This window comes from Filicampus tigris, chromosome 1, assembly GCF_054856515.1.
Source record: "Filicampus tigris isolate MCC_2025a chromosome 1, RoL_Ftig_1.0, whole genome shotgun sequence".
NCBI classification, from domain to species: domain Eukaryota; kingdom Metazoa; phylum Chordata; class Actinopteri; order Syngnathiformes; family Syngnathidae; genus Filicampus; species Filicampus tigris.
This window is the reverse complement of record NC_141217.1, coordinates 33,759,802-33,776,445: the sequence shown is the minus strand read 5'-3', so window position 1 is coordinate 33,776,445 and position 16,644 is coordinate 33,759,802. Positions and strand designations below refer to the sequence as shown.

The window sequence follows — 16,644 nt, the reverse complement described above, 5'->3', positions numbered from 1 at the left end:
TTCAACAAGCACACAACACACTGTAGTGTAGTAGGGAGAGATACAAAACAGGCAGGATATGGCTCTCGAGGAACTGGAGTTCCCTACCCCTGCGCTAACCCCTTCTGCACACTAGTCCGCACTTATGTAGCACAGCACTATGTACTACTGTACAGTAGTTCCTTCGTTCTGTTGGGCGAATCGGGCAGCGAATCGGACAGCGAGGCGTTAACCCACTTAAACCCAAACATATTTTTTTCAAGTATATGTTCCCAGCAGGCCCACAAGTTGAAACACGGCATTCTGATTAACTTTGCGTTTGTGGAATATAAGTTAAGCAGCAAAATGCACTCGTTTTTAGCCATCTCTGGGGGGGCGACCATTTTGTCTTCTGTCGACTGAAAATGACATCACAACTGCTCACAACGACCGATCACGGCTCAGATTCAGAAGAGAGGTCAGCCGTGATTGGTCGTGAAGGATCTGAATCTATAAGAATGGCTTTATATTAGCCAACAGGTTAACCAAAAAACAAATTGGGAATTACACATCGCATAATCAGTTCAAAGTCAGCGTGCCCTGATCTGAGCACGGGATCAGCTGGTGAAGATCAGCCCCATAGGCCAGCCAGGGAGGAGACCAACCCACATTATGTTTAGATTTTGAAGACAGTATAAATGTGAGGGCTGCATGTTAGACCGCTCCCCTTTTCTGCCCTCGCCCGTCTCGGGTGATAGCATTCTTGAGGATGGAAAAGCTGCCAGATCTGCTTATTGTATGATTCCTGAACTTAAGAGATGGTAAAGAAAACTCAATCGATTTGTGTGAGTCTTTATTATAATTATTATTTACATATTGGATGCCTTCTTGAAAGATAAAACAAACACGCAGTGAGTTGTTTTTGTGAATTGATATGGGCTTGCGCCCTGGTGACCCTATAGCAACCAACAAGTCCAACAGTCGTTGTGAGCAGTTGTGAGATGGCTAAAAACGAGTGCATTTTGCTGCTTGACTTAGATTCCACAAAAGCAAAATTAATCAGAATGCCGTGTTTCAACTAGCGGGCCTGCTGCGAACATTGAAAAAGATATGTTTGGGTTGACTTCCGCTTTAAATGTGCATTATACCGTAGGGTACACAGACAATGTCAGTGGTCATTAAATAATGATGACATCATCATTTTCATTCTGTGTGTTTTGTATTGCATGCTGTATTTTTCTTATTAAAACAACACGTTCGCTTTGGCTGATACTGACAGGACACAGTAGGGCGTAATTTTTCTCTGCTTTTTATGGCCAATTCCGGTTGGCGTTTTTACTGCCGGGCAACGATCAAAACGACAGTGACAACAATGGATATCGTGCCTTCTACAACTTAAGGGACCTAGATGACTAGGCTATGCATTAAATTGTTTTGCGAAAACGATCTGGAAGGTGGCAGCGAAGGTGATGCGTGCGTGTGTTTGCGTCTTTACACACAGACACACACACACGCGCACACGCCCCCCCCCCACACACACACACATACACACATATACACACGTACACACATATACATGTGACATAACACCCACGCTGCCAAACTAGTTTGATTCGCAGCAGCAACAAGCTGACCCACCACACGTGGGTCCCCTCCCTCCGTGGTGACAAATAAATTGCCCTCAAATTACTCAGCCGGGGGAAAGTTTACGTCATTGCAACATGTGATATAACGGATCAATCACGAGAGAAAATGCGCGCAACGTCGTATAAGCAGCAACAATTTCTGACGTGTGCGTGGCATGTGTTGCAGAACTGTCGCCAACATGTCGCACGGCCCTACACGTCGGTCACGTGATGCAATGGAGTATAAAGACGCCTATAGAATCAAAACTCGTGTACTTGGTGTAAAAAGTTTCTCAACCACTAGGGTGAAGACTGAAGAGCTTCTCAAGGCTTCCCAAAGGAAGACTCTTGTATGCGGATTGCGACATCTGCCGGGCACCTGGGGACACTGCAGCACCTCCTTTCCACATTTCATGCTCCCTTCCTCCTCCCCCTGAACGGGGTTGCTTCATTTGCGGCCATTTTGTTCGCTCACTTTGTTGATTGGGCTTTAGCGAGCTGTACTGGAGCCAATCAGAGGGAAACCGGACAGCGGCGACTACACGGTAAGGGAGAGCCGATTGAAGGCATTGGGTAGCTGTCAGCACGGATTGGTTTGCGGCGGACCAACCAAATGACTAACCCGACAAAGTGCTCAAAAATCGAATGATTTCGGGGCCTGTGCCCAAATTTGCGGGACATGATCGGTCTCGCGCCTCGTTCGGGCGAGCTAACCGCTTAGCTTGCTAGCTCGAACAAAGGGACGATGGAGAATGGCTGCATTCGCCGCCCTGGAACGGCTTCTCTCTTAAAATTGCGGACTAGTGGAAATGTCTTTTGGCGCCCCTCAGGATCAAATCCGGTCAAATGGATGCCCCCCAACGAGGCCCCAACATGAGTGCTATTTACCTCCCCACCCCCTTGTTGAGTTAGCTTTAGGCGCCATGTAGCCTCGTTATCAAAACAACATGCTGTGTCTACCTTATCGAAATTGCTTATTTGTACGCGTATAATATTCAATGCTATGCAAAACCTTTCACAATCTTGGGTTGCCTCTTAGTCTTATAATTATTTTCTTCTTCGGAGGTACAGCCTTAAACCTGGCTAAAATGGGTTAGAAATAAATAGAAATAAACATCTTGAACATCCATCTCAAATGTCCTAGAAATGTCACATTGTTGACAGCCTTTTAAATGTTTCCTGTTCTTGAGTGGTCAACAGTAGTTTCCATTACCATGTTTTAAACTGTAAATTCTATAGTGCTGGCATTTTATGTAAGATAGTTACTATATTTGTACTCTAAATAGTTTTGGATTTATTAGCCATAAAAAATCGTATTTTTCTGCTGAGATTTTGTTGCGATGTCGACCTGTTTTTGTCCAATATTTGAGTGTTTTTGTTGTCTAAATTTGATGACCAAGACACAAAACCTATTTGCATTATTTTCTAAAGCGTAAAAGGGATTTCTGCAAAGAGCATTTTGCGATAGAATAATTTTTCCTCAAATAAGGAAATGTGCAAGATTTTCTCATAGGGTACAGAATGTCTGCAAATTTGTGAAATTTGTCGTCGGGGGTGGAACTGATCCACTGTTATTGGCTGAAAACTCACGTATTTGCTGTTTTTGTGCTCAGATGAGAACCATGTCTAATATAAAACTATTGCTTTGGTGTCATGCAACAAATTTGAACTGAGGGGAGGAGCATCATTTAGTCAGACCATAGCCTTGTCTTTGACACCTTCTGGTGTCATCTGCAGGCAATTACAAACCTCTCAGGGTGGGCATAATTTAATGCGAATTACAGCAATGCTTCTGGATTGAAATCTCAATACAAGTCTTATTTAAAAAGTTTGACATTTATTTTTCTTTTTTCAAAATTTAGGCCTCGTTTATTCTTACAAAAAATGAAAATCCTTAAATATGCTGGTCAAATGTCTTAAAAATGCCAAAGCTTGGGCAAAAATAATTTCACGTGTCTGTTTCATTTACGTGAGTTCATTCTAGTTTGCTTTACCATAATTACAATTAATTACTTATAAATTGTTTTTATTTTTTGATAATTCATCTACATACAGTTCCACTCTGGAAAAAATGTAGAAACCACTGCAAAATTATAATTTTGGGGGATTTGGCTATATACAATTATGTCTAAGTAAAATTAACATTTATAAACTACTGACAACATAACTTCCAAATAAAAATATTTACATTTAGCGCATTTATTTGCAGATAAAAACAAATAAAGTGTCGTTGTTGTTTTTTGGCCTCTTAATATTTTTCAGAACTGTAATTTTAAAATTAAATTTAAAATTAGATACCATGATATAACGAGCTTGTATCACCCACTCCCTGTGGTCACATTATTGTGTACAATGAATAAAATGTGGGGAAAAAAAGGAAAGCACCAAATAATCCCGTGAAGAGCTGTGTAAAATGTCTGTCTGTCTGTCTGATCTCCCTGACAATGTGTGTTTCCGTTGAAGAACGGCGTGTTGGTTAAGCGGCCATGGAGCAGTACACGGCTGCCGCCACGGCAACTGGAGAGCAGATCGTAGTGCAGACTGCCAATGGACAGATCCAACAGCAGGTGAGCCTCGTCTCGAGGGAAGCTAGCGCCAGCACCACAAGCAGCGAGCGTTAACAGTTAATCAATTAACACCCACAGGCACTCAAACCTGAAAACATAGTGATGGAACATTGTCCCCTCGAAATGTATTGGAACGGCAAGGTCAATACCTTTGTTGTTGTTGTATACTGAAGACATTTGGGTTTAAGATCAAAAGATGAATATGAGACAAAGTTCAGAATTCCAGCATTTATTTTGTGGTATTTACGTCAAGATGTGTTCAACGACTCAGGACAGAGCACCTTTTGTTTGAAGCTACCCACTTCTCAAGCCAGCAAAATTATTGGAACAGAACAGACATTATTAAATGAACTCCAAGTGAATAACATTGAATATTTGGGGCCATAACTTACTTGCAATAAATAAATAAATGCATCAAACCTACAACCCTTTTCAGGTTATTGGTCATATGTGACGAGACTGTGGGGAAATCTATTGGTGGAAGCATGTCAGTAAAAACATTCATAAATAACCCAGAGAAAAAAAGCTGCATTTAAGTAGGTTTATTTTAACATATTAGATTTAACCTTTAATAAGACATCAACGCAACTATGAAAAATTCCAATAAACTGGTCATATATATATATATATATATATATATATATATGTTAGGGGTGTAACGGTACGCTAAATCACATTTCGGTTCGGTTTCTTGGAAACTTCGGTTCGGTATATTGTACAATTTTTTTGGGGGAAAAAAATAAAATAAAAATAAAAGCGAACCATTCAGGTGACATTCTAAGAAATTACACCAGAATAAAAAATACACCAACAATAAAGATCTCTTAATGTTGTAAATTATTAAGACACTAAAATCTTTAAACACTCAGCAGCAACAGGCTATGACACATCTAAGTATTCAAGTTAAAGACAAGTTGTCATTACAGTACATATACACTTTTTGTGATGAAAAAAAATACATACAATAACAGTTACAATTATTGCTAACTGTATTAAAACTCTTTTTATAATGAAATATAGTAACTTTAAAATCTTTATGAAATTATTTACACTTTTTAGGCATTGAAATCTTTGAATGTTCAACAGCATATTGTCACGAATTGGGTTATCTGTGTTGTGGTCTGATTTGTGTTTTGCTGAGTTGTAATGTTTCCGAGGTTCATGAATGCATCGTACGGCTAGCGAGAGAAGCAGCGGAGAACGAAACGAAGAGCTGTTGGACTTTGTTTTTGGCTAAAAATACTGCTTGCTTCCTCTAATAGGAAACATTAAAAGTCGGATATTCGTTATCATGTCAGACATGTTGCAACATTGCTACCAATCTCATGTAGCAATGTCGGTACACAACTTTGGGACTTATCCACGTACATTTCCCCATCGGCGATTTTAACAGGAAAGCTAGAGTGTTCCCAAACTGGGTAAACGCAGTGTACGGGGGACCTTCGAGCTCTGGCTTGTTTGCGTATGCCATTATAATGCCATTTATCCATGCATTTATGATTTAATGCATTTTAATTTATGTTTTTTGTCAGAGTTGACTTCGATTTACGTGTCTCCAAAGTTTGAGCACACACACGCAGACAATGTTGAGCGGCTATTTGAGCCGCAACAAATAAAAATGCATCCGTGCAAAGATGTCAAGCGGTAAAATATTAAGAGGATGAATTCGGCCATATGTTTCAAGCCAAGAGGGATGAAAATATGCTTAATGATGAGTCACCGCCGAGTGGTAATGCCTTCTGGCGCGTGGTATTACGTCATAAGTAGGCATTATCTTACTTTTCCTACCGGGTGGCGCGTGTGATGTTACTAACTGGAGATTGGGTAAGCATGAATTTCATACGTTTTATTTATTTATCCGTTTATATTTTAAGGTGAGTGATTTAAGAAGTGCAATCCACGTTTGCATATGTTTCATGGAATGAAGTGATGTGTAGGATGTGGTAGTAGAGTTACTAGATTATTGCGTATCGGTCTATGTAAGAAGTTGAGTGATTAAGAAGTGCAGTCCACATTTACATCACGTTTCATGAAACAAAGTGATATGTAGGAAGTGGCAAAACTACTGATTTGTTTACATAATTGTCGTAATCTACGTATCCGTATCCTTATGTTTACACCACACCTGTGTGGAAGAATTATGTTGTCATGGTGAACGCTTACAAAACTGCGCATCGAAATAATTTAGTGAGTTTATACCTGTAATTGTAGTAGGTAAACTGTCTTTCATATGAATTAATGATTCATTTTGCCTTTACCTTAGTATTGTATAATGCATAAGAAATCTGACATTGTTTGTTGTAATAGATTAAATGCTGAGAAATACATTGGAAATATACATTAAAACAAATCTCAACTCCTATCGCAATAGCAATTTTTAGGAAAATCTTCGCAATTTTCCATAATTGTTCAGCCCTAATGTATGTATGTATAGATAGATAGATAGATAGATATTGAATTATTGCCCAGCCCGAATTAGCAAAATCAACTCTCTCTAAACAACCCATTTACTTGAACAAGGTAAATGTAGTGTACATCTATAAATGCTTCATTTTCATTTTTCAACATGAACCTTCACACAAGTTTGAAATAGAACTGCTGATGTCATTTAAAATGTTAACACAACCCACACAAAATACTTTACGGCTAACATAGCAGCTCTATCTATGGATATGTTTTTTCAATCGTGGTCCTTTGGTCATCAGTGTCGTGAAAGCAAAATACACATGCCGAATGAATCATTTGAAACGAGGCGCCGATCTCACGAATGAGTCTGATTCCAGATTGTCCTTCTTTTTGGGCCGTTCCACCTCGAAGGTAGCACGACTGTGTTGGTTTTTGTGAGGTTGCATTGTGGTGCCTTGCCTGCAGGCCCAGGGCACAGTGACGGCTGTGCAGCTGCAAACGGAGGCGCCCGTGGTGACGGCCTCGGGCCAGCAGGTGCAGACACTCCAGGTAGTGGTGTTTTGGCCGCTTCGTGTCAGTGGCGTAAGCCTGGTATATGACTCCATATTTGCTCGTAGGGATCACACGACCGTGGCATAATAAACACATAAATAAATAAACAAATAAAACAAAATACCAATTCAAAGCGGAAGTCAACGCAAACATATTTTTTTCAAGAATATGTTTTATGCAAGCCCACTAGTTGAAACAGGGCATTCTGATGAATATTGCGTTTGTGGAATAAGTGTTAATCCACTTTTTTTTAGCCATCACTGGGGACGGCCATTTTGTCTTCTGTCGACTGAAAATGACATCACAACTGCTCACAATGACCAATCACGGCTCAGATTCAGAGAACAAGTCAGCTGTGATTGGTTGTTGTAAGCAGTTGTGATGTCATTTTCAGTCGACAAAAGACAAAATGGCCGCCCCCAGAGATGGCTAAAAACAAGTGCATTTTGCTACTTAATTTATATTCCACAAACGCAAAATTCATCAAAATGCTGTGTTTCAACTAGTGGGCCTGCTGGGAACATATTCTTGAAAAAGATATGCTTGGGTTTAAGTATTTTTAATCATAGGTATGGGAAAAGTGCATACTTTTCAATCTGGATTTAAAAGCATTTACACATTATTGGTATGTTTTGAATTTTTTATTCAATCATATGATTCACTCTGGTAATAAAGCATACCAGCAAATCAGAGGACTTATTATGCAGACAAAAAACTGCCTATTAAGGGTGAATTTGGGGGACTGTATTCTGCACGTGTGTGTGTTATTCACACATTCATGGGATTTTATGGTAATTGACAAGTATACGTGTCAATGGCAGCGAATACAAGTGTTCGTCCTTGTTCAAAGCAATAATGTGAATAAATTCAAGTCAAGTACGGTGGTACTTTGACTTTTGAGTTTTATTCGTTCTTTGGCCATACTTGGAACTAAAATCCTAGTTTCTCAAATCAACATTCCCCAATGAAATGAATGGCAATGCCATGAATCTCTTGCAGGTTGTTTAAAAAAAAAAAACACCTACAAAAATGTTTGTAATGCCTTTTGTTAATTACAAAATGTTAGGGCCCGACCGATAGGATTTTTAAAAATACAGATTATGCTATCTGGCAGAATGAAATTCTGATAACTGATTCATTGGACGATTAATTAAAAAAATATATAGAATAAATAAAATAACATATTTTTTGATCCCTGAACGCTTATAAGAATGACTGATTTAGACTGATTTACAATACCGGGTTCTTGTTTAACTTTACAACAAAGAGAAAAATCTGTAAAAGTCTGACGATATTTTGTTTTGTTTTTTCCCTGATTTAAAAAAAAAAAAAAAAATTTTTTTTTTTTTTTTAAAAAAGACTGACTGATTTTGAAAGAGCTAATATCATCTGAAGAATCCTGTGTAGTAAATTTGGAGTCATATGCGTTTGCATGCAACAGTCGGGGGCAGATTGCTTGTATTTTCATGACGCATCTGACACGCGGCATGCGTCTCCCAGCTGTCTAAAAATCCCCGCATGCTGCTCACTCAGCACAGCGTCTCATGTGGCGTCCGCCTGTACCGTCATTTTGTGCCATGACTGCTGTTTGTTGGTGTTGAAAACATCGGCAAAGGGTTTTCGGTTCAACGTGATCACCAGTGACTTGCATGAATTCATTGTCATGCACTTGCTAGTCCGGACAGCAGAAGCTTTCATTCAGTTCTTCACTTTTTGTTTTCTAACGTGGAAATTGTGTTGCCACTAGGGATGAAACGTTTCACTGATAAAACATCATAACATTTCAGACCACGGTGACCATCCGCTACTCATGGGCAACAGGGACATCAGGGTCATTTAAAACACACACTAGTATTCCTTTTGGTTTAATTTGTTTACTGTTGTTTACTGTGGTCTGTAACATATTCAGCAAAGCATCAACACCATGCAATTAGAATGTACACAGTCATGAATCCGTGTTACATAACCATTTGTGTTCAGTACATTTTCAACACAAACAAACCACCTTCAAATGAGGCTCATCAATAGTATTATCTAGCACAGCCCTCCCCCTTAGATGCCAGCGAAGCACTACTTATGTCTAAATGAATGTGCGCGTATGTCTTTAACATACTTGATGCCAACTAAATGGTACCAAAGCAATACTTATTAATCATTGCTTTGAACTGAGCACAAAAAAGTGAAAAAGCAAGCTTTTCATTGTATAATGGAGGATAGGTTTACCCAAAATAAAAATAAAAATCTATGAATTTGTGAATTCTGAATATGCAGGGGTTCACTGTATTGGTAATATGGAAGGATAGCACACAACTCAGACTGTTTTATCTTGTTTTGTTTTTCAAAATGTTGTCCGTCTTTCATCAATTTTACATTATTGTATTTTAGTATTCCTAATATTTTGTTTACTTTTTGTCTTATGGTAAAAAAAAAAAATTCTAACATTTAAGTCTCACTGTTTGGCTTTTTTTTAAAAAAAAGTGTGTGTGTGTGTGTATATATATATATATATATATATATATATATATATATATATATATATATATATATATATATATATATATTCCCTCTAATATTTTTCATTTTCTTTTGTATTTTTTTCCAAATACATTGTTGCTTGGTTGATTTATGTTTTCCTTTTTTGCTTTGTTTTGCGAGAAAAACCTTTGAGTTCCGGGCAAACTTCAGTTGCACTGCTGCTTGAGCGAAAGAAAAGGAAAATTAGAAATATGGGTGCCCTCGCATGTTGGCAAAGAGAGCCGCAGTCGCCGATGCACTTGGAGCCAACTTCTGCAAACAGTCAACCACATGAATATAAAATAAGAACAGTCGCAATTAGTTGCAGTAGGGCCAACCCAAATTCCTGTTCCGGATGTCACTCACTGCGCCACTCCCCCCTAGGGGCACATATTCAAGACATGAATAATTACACTTTACTAAACCGGTTATTACTTTAACTTCTCTTCTGTTATGTTTCATAATCAACTTTTATACAATACTGTGTTTTTTTTTTGTTTTTTTTTAAAATTATTATTGAAAACACGTAACATTTTAGACATTTGAAAACATTTTCAGCATTGTTGTTTTAGCTAGTTCAGACACCTGTGTAGCATTTGACTTGTCCCACCCCATGTGCAAGTCCCGGGCCTGTTTCTTTTTTCAAGGTGGTGATAATGCCTATAACCATGATCATTTTTCTCAGTCATCGTTATATGACATTTTCTTATCGTTTCATCTCTAGTTGCCACTGGCTTGTGCGCACTCATTGGTTTACGTGTCATGTGTCAAGCCAATTGATGCTATTAACGCGGGAGTTAACCCAAGCATATTTTTTTCAAGAATATGTTTTATGCAAGCCCACTAGTTGAAACACAGCATTCTGATTTATTTTTGTGTTTGTGGAATATAAGTTAAGTAGCAAAATGCACTTGTTTTTAGCCATCTCTGGGGGCGGCCATTTTGTCTTCCGTCAACTGAAAATGACATCACAACTGCTCACACCGACCAATCACAGCTGACCCGTTCTCAGAATCTGAGCCGTGATTGGTCGTTGTGAGCAGTTGTGATGTCATTTTCAGTCGACAGAAGACAAAATGGCCGCCCCCAGAGATGGCTAAAAACGAGTGGATTAACACTTATTCCACAAACGCAATATTTATCAGAATGCCCTGTTTCAACTAGTGGGCTTACATAAAACATATTCTTGAAAAATTATGTTTGCGTTGACTTCCACTTTAAGTGTTTGCCAACAGTCAACCCTCACTATTGGCGGGGAAGAAGGCCCAAGACCTGCCTTGAATAGCAAAAGTTTTAGAAGGGTATTTTCTGTTAAATTTACAAGGCAATTTAAACTGGGGAGTTAACTCAATTAGAAAGTTGCCAATTTGTAAAAATTCCCCAAATTTTGCAAACCTTGTTATTTTTGTCGTTTAGTTGATTTTGCCTATGGCAATTACGCCAATTGGCGAGGGATGACTCTACATTTAAAAAAATAAAATAAAAAAAAGATAGTATAAAAGACAAAAAGAGTCTCTCCTTCATGAAATGAGTAAAGCTTGCCGTGCTGCTGTGACAGTGGTGGTCCTCGCATGCAGGTCCAGGGGCAGCCTCTGATGGTCCAGGTGAGTGGCGGCCAGCTCATCACGTCATCCGGACAGCCCATCATGGTGCAGGCCATGTCGGGCGGCCAGGGCCAGACCATCATGCAGGTTCCCGTGTCCGGAGCTCAGGGGCTGCAACAGGTCAGGCATGAACCTCGCACGGGGAGTGTGTTCGCATTCGGTGTACTCATGCATTGTGTGCGTTCGTAGATCCAGCTGGTGCAGCCCGGTCAGATCCAGCTGCAAGGTGGTCAGACTCTGCAGCTCCAAGGTCAGCAGGGCCAGCCTCAGCAGATCATCATCCAGCAACCCCAGACGGCCATCACTGCCGGACAGAACCAGGTGTGAAATATTGGCCAGCAAAGTGTTAAGGAGATTTATCATGCATATTTTCCCACTACTTTATGGCATTCTTGGGTCAAAATCCACAAAGGATAAAGAATTACATCACACTTACATCCTCTCGGAACACTCTGGTTGAAATCACTCACTTTGGGGAAGGGGGAATTTTGTCTCATGCAAATGAGCCACCGCGTACCCTGTACAGCTGGGCCATTGTAAAGTATGGCGTTCATTACCATGACGACCGGCGAGGGTGTTGTGTCCAAGGGAGGACTACTTGGTGTTGACAATTATATTTAGCGACTTTTCCAACCCCCTCTGAAGACTAGTTTTCCAAAAAGCTACTCACAACAAATCTAGTCCGTTTTTGTGGTGTCATTGGAGACTCGTAGAGACTCTGAGATTTCCTCCAGAGCCGGAGATGTTCCCCCCCCCAAACTTATGCGCAGCCACCATTGGCCACCAAATTACAATTTGTCATTGAATGTTGCGTAATGTCTGTGCATGTTGCACATGCAGTGGACTCAATTTAGCCGAAAATTCGAGTATGTGTCGCTTATCAGATTCGCTAACACTGCAGCTCTGCTGACCTTTTGCCTTTTGGAGAAATCTGATGTGGTTGCGGTATTATGTCAACTAACCAATGTCACAATCTGCTTGGAAAAAAAAAAAGAGAGAGAGGGACACACAAACACATTTTGGACACTAGTCAACTAGAAAATATTGACTTGGTTGTGTAATTTCACACTTGTTGGCTTGGCAGGCACACCGCACACATAACTTTCTGTAGACAACACATTTAAGTCGTATTTACATCTCATGTCCCCAGTAAAATCTCATCCGTCCATCCATGTTCTATAATGCTTGTCCTCACATTTGTCCAGGTGACTGATACACCATGAACTGGTTGCCAGCCAATGTCTGGGCACATGTAGACAGACAAGCATTCACACTCACATTCACACATACTGTATGGATAGTGTATTTGTCTTAAATGGTGAACGACATACGAAATCCGCACAGGCGGTTCAGAGTCTAGATTTGAACCACGAACCTTAGATCTATGAATCTATGAGGCAGACTTGCTAACCATTCATTCACTGTGCTGGCTAAAATTGTATCCACTGTATAAAATGAAAAAAAAAAAAACGTTATTGAGTGTCTCTTCCCCACAGGGTCAGCAAATCAGTGTGCAGGGCCAACAAGTGGCTCAGACAGCTGATGGTCAGACTATTGTCTACCAGCCAGTCAATGCAGATGGAACCGTTCTACAGCAGGGTAAACTAAGTCACACATCACATAGCACAGAATGGCCAAACAACAGTGCAAAACACACAGATTTATTTATTTATTGCTCTTTCAACACTCTTATGATTTGGGTCGAATTGACGGTTTAAAACTCTCGAAAAAATATTTTTAAAAAAAGTATTTAAAAAAAAAAAAAAAAAAGGATGGCTTGTATAATGTGCAAAGGCCCTCTTGGAATCAATCAACAGTTTCTGCACGAACGTGTATCCTGGCGAATGCGTGGCTACATGTGGAAGGTCAATTCTTTATTTGCTTTGTGCTTTTGAGTTGTCTAAAGGAGGATCTGTGTTTGTCAGGAATGATCACAATTCCCGCTGCCAGCCTGGCGGGTGCCCAGATCGTACAGGCAGGAGGTGCCAACACCAACACCACCAACAGCCAAGGCACTGTGACCGTCACCCTGCCCGTCTCTGGCAACATGGTCAATGCAGGTGGAATGGTCATGGTAAGACCCAATGTTGAGGTACCCAGCATCTTATTGCATTTGTGTTTGCTCTCAATTACCGTATTTTCCGGGCTATAAGCCGCACCTTTATATAAGCCGCACCTATCTATGTTGAAAACTTTTATATTTACTGCATTTACAGAACGATTAAGCAGATTCTTTCCTAACAGTGCCTTTTAACACTGCAGCAACGATGCTGATTAAAACAGAAGAGAACCAAGAGAAAATAAACAGTACTTATCTTCATTTCACTGCCGACTGCCGCTCCAGTTTGTCGGCTGATGTCCACCAGACTCCACCATCTATTGTTCTACTACATTCTACATATGCACATGCCTTGTTTTATGTTAATAAAGTCAGCCAATCGAACACACGACGCGCTAAATCAACAATAGCATTTCACATCGAAACAACAGAACAGACGTAACATCAGCCAATCGCATTCAAGTGCACTTCAGGGACCTCTAGGAAAACATAAAATCGAAGCATTACAGCACCTAATGCAATAACCTAGTCTATGGCGCCCTCGCCTGTTGAACTCCTCCACCTACAGTCACATCCAGTTAATGGGAAATGTATTGAATTGTACTGTCATTCTGGTTAAAGCGCCCCGAGCGGTGGAAGAAAAATCCACAGAATATCAATCAATCAATCAATCAATCACATTTTATTTATATAGCACTTTTCATACATAAAAATGCAACTCAAAGTGCTTTAAAACATTCAAAGCAAAACAAGAATAGCCGCACTGGACTATAAGCCGCTGGCTCAAAATCTAGGGAAAAAGTCGCGCCTTATAGTCCTGAAAATACAGTAATCATACACATGGCTTGGAGGTGCACTGTGTGTGGTGACTGTATTTTTAGCTTTCCCAGTTAAGCAAAAGATATGTTTTCAGACCAAAATGGGCAAACAACAATATTTTCTGAATTGACGGAGAGTCAGAGACATTTATGCATAATATGTTCTGGATTAGATGGTGCCGGGAGGTGGCGCAGTACCCACAATGCAGCGGATTCCTCTGCCAGGCGCCGAGATGCTGGAGGAGGAGCCACTTTATGTGAACGCCAAGCAGTACCACCGCATCTTGAAGCGACGGCAGGCCCGAGCCAAGCTGGAGGCCGAGGGCAAGATCCCCAAAGAAAGGAGGGTAAGGCTCACTTCTCCTCATGCTGGTTAAATGGCGTCAGTCAATAAATTCAATGCAATGCGCTTGTTTTTACTCTCAGAAATACTTGCACGAGTCTCGCCACCGTCACGCTATGCAGCGTAAGCGAGGCGATGGAGGGCGTTTCTTCTCACCCAAGGAAAAGGAAGAAATGGCGTTAGCGTTAGCACAGGTAACAAGCACATTGGTCCACTAGTACTTTACTACTTACCCAACTGCGTGTGCTTACTTCCGTTGCGAGCCACGGATTTCGGTTTTCTCGTATTGTATCATTATTTGGGTCCAACAGACGGCCAGAAGTCGCATTCAACAAGTTACTTATTTATTTTCCACACTTCCCTTCGTTCACGGCCTTCAAAATAAAAGCATACCAGCAAACCACTATACACAGCAGGTTTGCTACGGCATATTTCCGGAAGTAGAAGACGCCAGAAGAAGTGCATGAACTCCACCTTGATGTGCCAGCGTCATACTTGAGTGCTGCGCGCAGATAAATATACTCCCGGACACAAGTTGTTTTGAAACAGTTGAGTTCCAAGTCGGGGGGTGTCGCTTCAAAAAGACAGCAACAACAATGGATATCATGCCTGCTACCACCATAAAGGGACCGAGATGACTAGACTATGCATTTAATTTTATTGCCAAACTAGTTTGCTTTGCAGCAGCAACGAGCTGCGTGCTGTATCCTCTCTCCTCTTCCTCTCCGTGTGGGAAACTGTATGTCATCGCAACATGTGACATAATGGACCGATCGGAGTAGCAACAATTCCTGATGGGTGCGTGGCATGTGTCGCAGACCTGTCGCCAACAGCACAATGCGTCGGTCACGCGAATCAATGTGGCAGTTGTCGCTCGCGCCGACGCGGGAGTAGAAAGAAAGCCTAAAAAGAAGCCTTTCACCGAGTAGGCTGAGATGAAATTTGGCCGCCTCGCGATCACGTCAAACACATGAGGGCCGATTAGTGGGCCGGACTAAAATCCACTTCCGGCCATGCTTAGTCCAGCCATTTAAAAAAAAAATTGTCAGCCCCCGCCCCAAAAATGGGCACCCGGCCGGGCCGTAGGGTCCGACCGGTCCGGCCCAGGGACGGACTGCCCAGCTCTGCAGACACGTCAATCAAAACGCTTTATGCATACCTGACACAAAGGTTTACCCACAACTGCAACCACACCACAAGTGACAGCAACCTGGCAAATACAAAACACTACTGTTTAGTTACCACGAGTGGTTGATTTCATGTTATTTTTCATTTCATAACGTCATCGTCAAAGCATTCGGGTGACCTTATTTCTATTTTGGTCCCAATGTGCTATAAATAGCCAATGTTTCTCTTCACAGCAACAGCAGGAAGCGGCACAGGCGGCAGCCGACGAGACGGTGGCTCAGATGATCCGAGTGTCTTAGCGTGACTATGGTTGACTCTCCATCCCGTCTGCCAGCTTCTCTTCTATTCTACTTGCCACTCTGGACTTCTGGCTAGCAGGCCAGCAGCAGCAGCCCCCTTTTGTGGAACTTGTCATTCTTTTTTTTTTTTTTTTTTTTTTTTTTTTTTTTTGGGGTCTGAAGTTGAACAAATAATTCTTCTGGCCAAACACTTTCGGCTACTATTTTCCCCCGGACTAAAATTATGGTTACATTTTCTTGTCTTTTTTTTTCTGTAATGAAATTCTTCCTTCCTGGCCAAACACTTAGCACCTGTTATTTATTTCCCCCTAGACTAAAATTATAGTTACATCAAGTCTGCTCCGTCGTTCAATGCTGATAATGAGTCTTGACATTCAACTGGTACAGCCTTTTTTTTTTTTTGTCTTTGAACTTGTTAATGCATATGTTGTGAACTTCCTTTGCTTTGACACCACCCCGCTCCCTCATAAAAGAACTTAAGTGAAAATATTGTATATTAATAATTTTTCTCCTCCCCCAGTGTACTTAACTAGTTTATCAGCTTTTTTGGACACATTTTATACAATGTTGTTTGGATTTTTGTTTGTAGGGAAAAAGTTAAGTGTTTGAATTGTACATTTTTATTCATCAAATGAGTCAATGTTTTTTTTTACATGAACTGTTTATAAAAAAAAATTGGTTGAGCACCTATTTAATTAAACTGCAATAGGTCACTCAATGTGTGTGGCTGCTTGTGTTTAAACTGTTATGCTCTGTTTTTTTTTCTATACA

General features: G+C 40.6%; 1 protein-coding gene across 6 annotated transcripts; it reads left to right on the top strand.

Moving 5' to 3' along the window:
• Nucleotides 1-1,935: 1,935 nt before the first annotated feature.
• Nucleotides 1,936-16,591, top strand: nfyal (nuclear transcription factor Y, alpha, like). 6 transcript variants are annotated; one of them, XM_086034827.1, is made up of 10 exons: nucleotides 1,936-2,128; nucleotides 4,047-4,150; nucleotides 7,022-7,108; nucleotides 11,200-11,346; nucleotides 11,416-11,547; nucleotides 12,723-12,825; nucleotides 13,152-13,318; nucleotides 14,277-14,450; nucleotides 14,530-14,640; nucleotides 15,808-16,591. In XM_086034827.1, the coding sequence occupies exons 2-10, from the start codon at nucleotides 4,070-4,072 to the stop codon at nucleotides 15,871-15,873; spliced, it is 1,068 nt and encodes a 355-aa protein (XP_085890953.1). In that variant the 5' UTR covers nucleotides 1,936-2,128; nucleotides 4,047-4,069; the 3' UTR covers nucleotides 15,874-16,591. The 6 variants fall into 6 exon arrangements, with proteins under 6 accessions (XP_085890953.1, XP_085890964.1, XP_085891002.1 ...); XM_086034838.1 differs by having other exon boundaries at nucleotides 1,937-2,128; nucleotides 7,022-7,105; XM_086034849.1 differs by having other exon boundaries at nucleotides 1,945-2,128; nucleotides 13,152-13,300.
• Nucleotides 16,592-16,644: the final 53 nt, after the last annotated feature.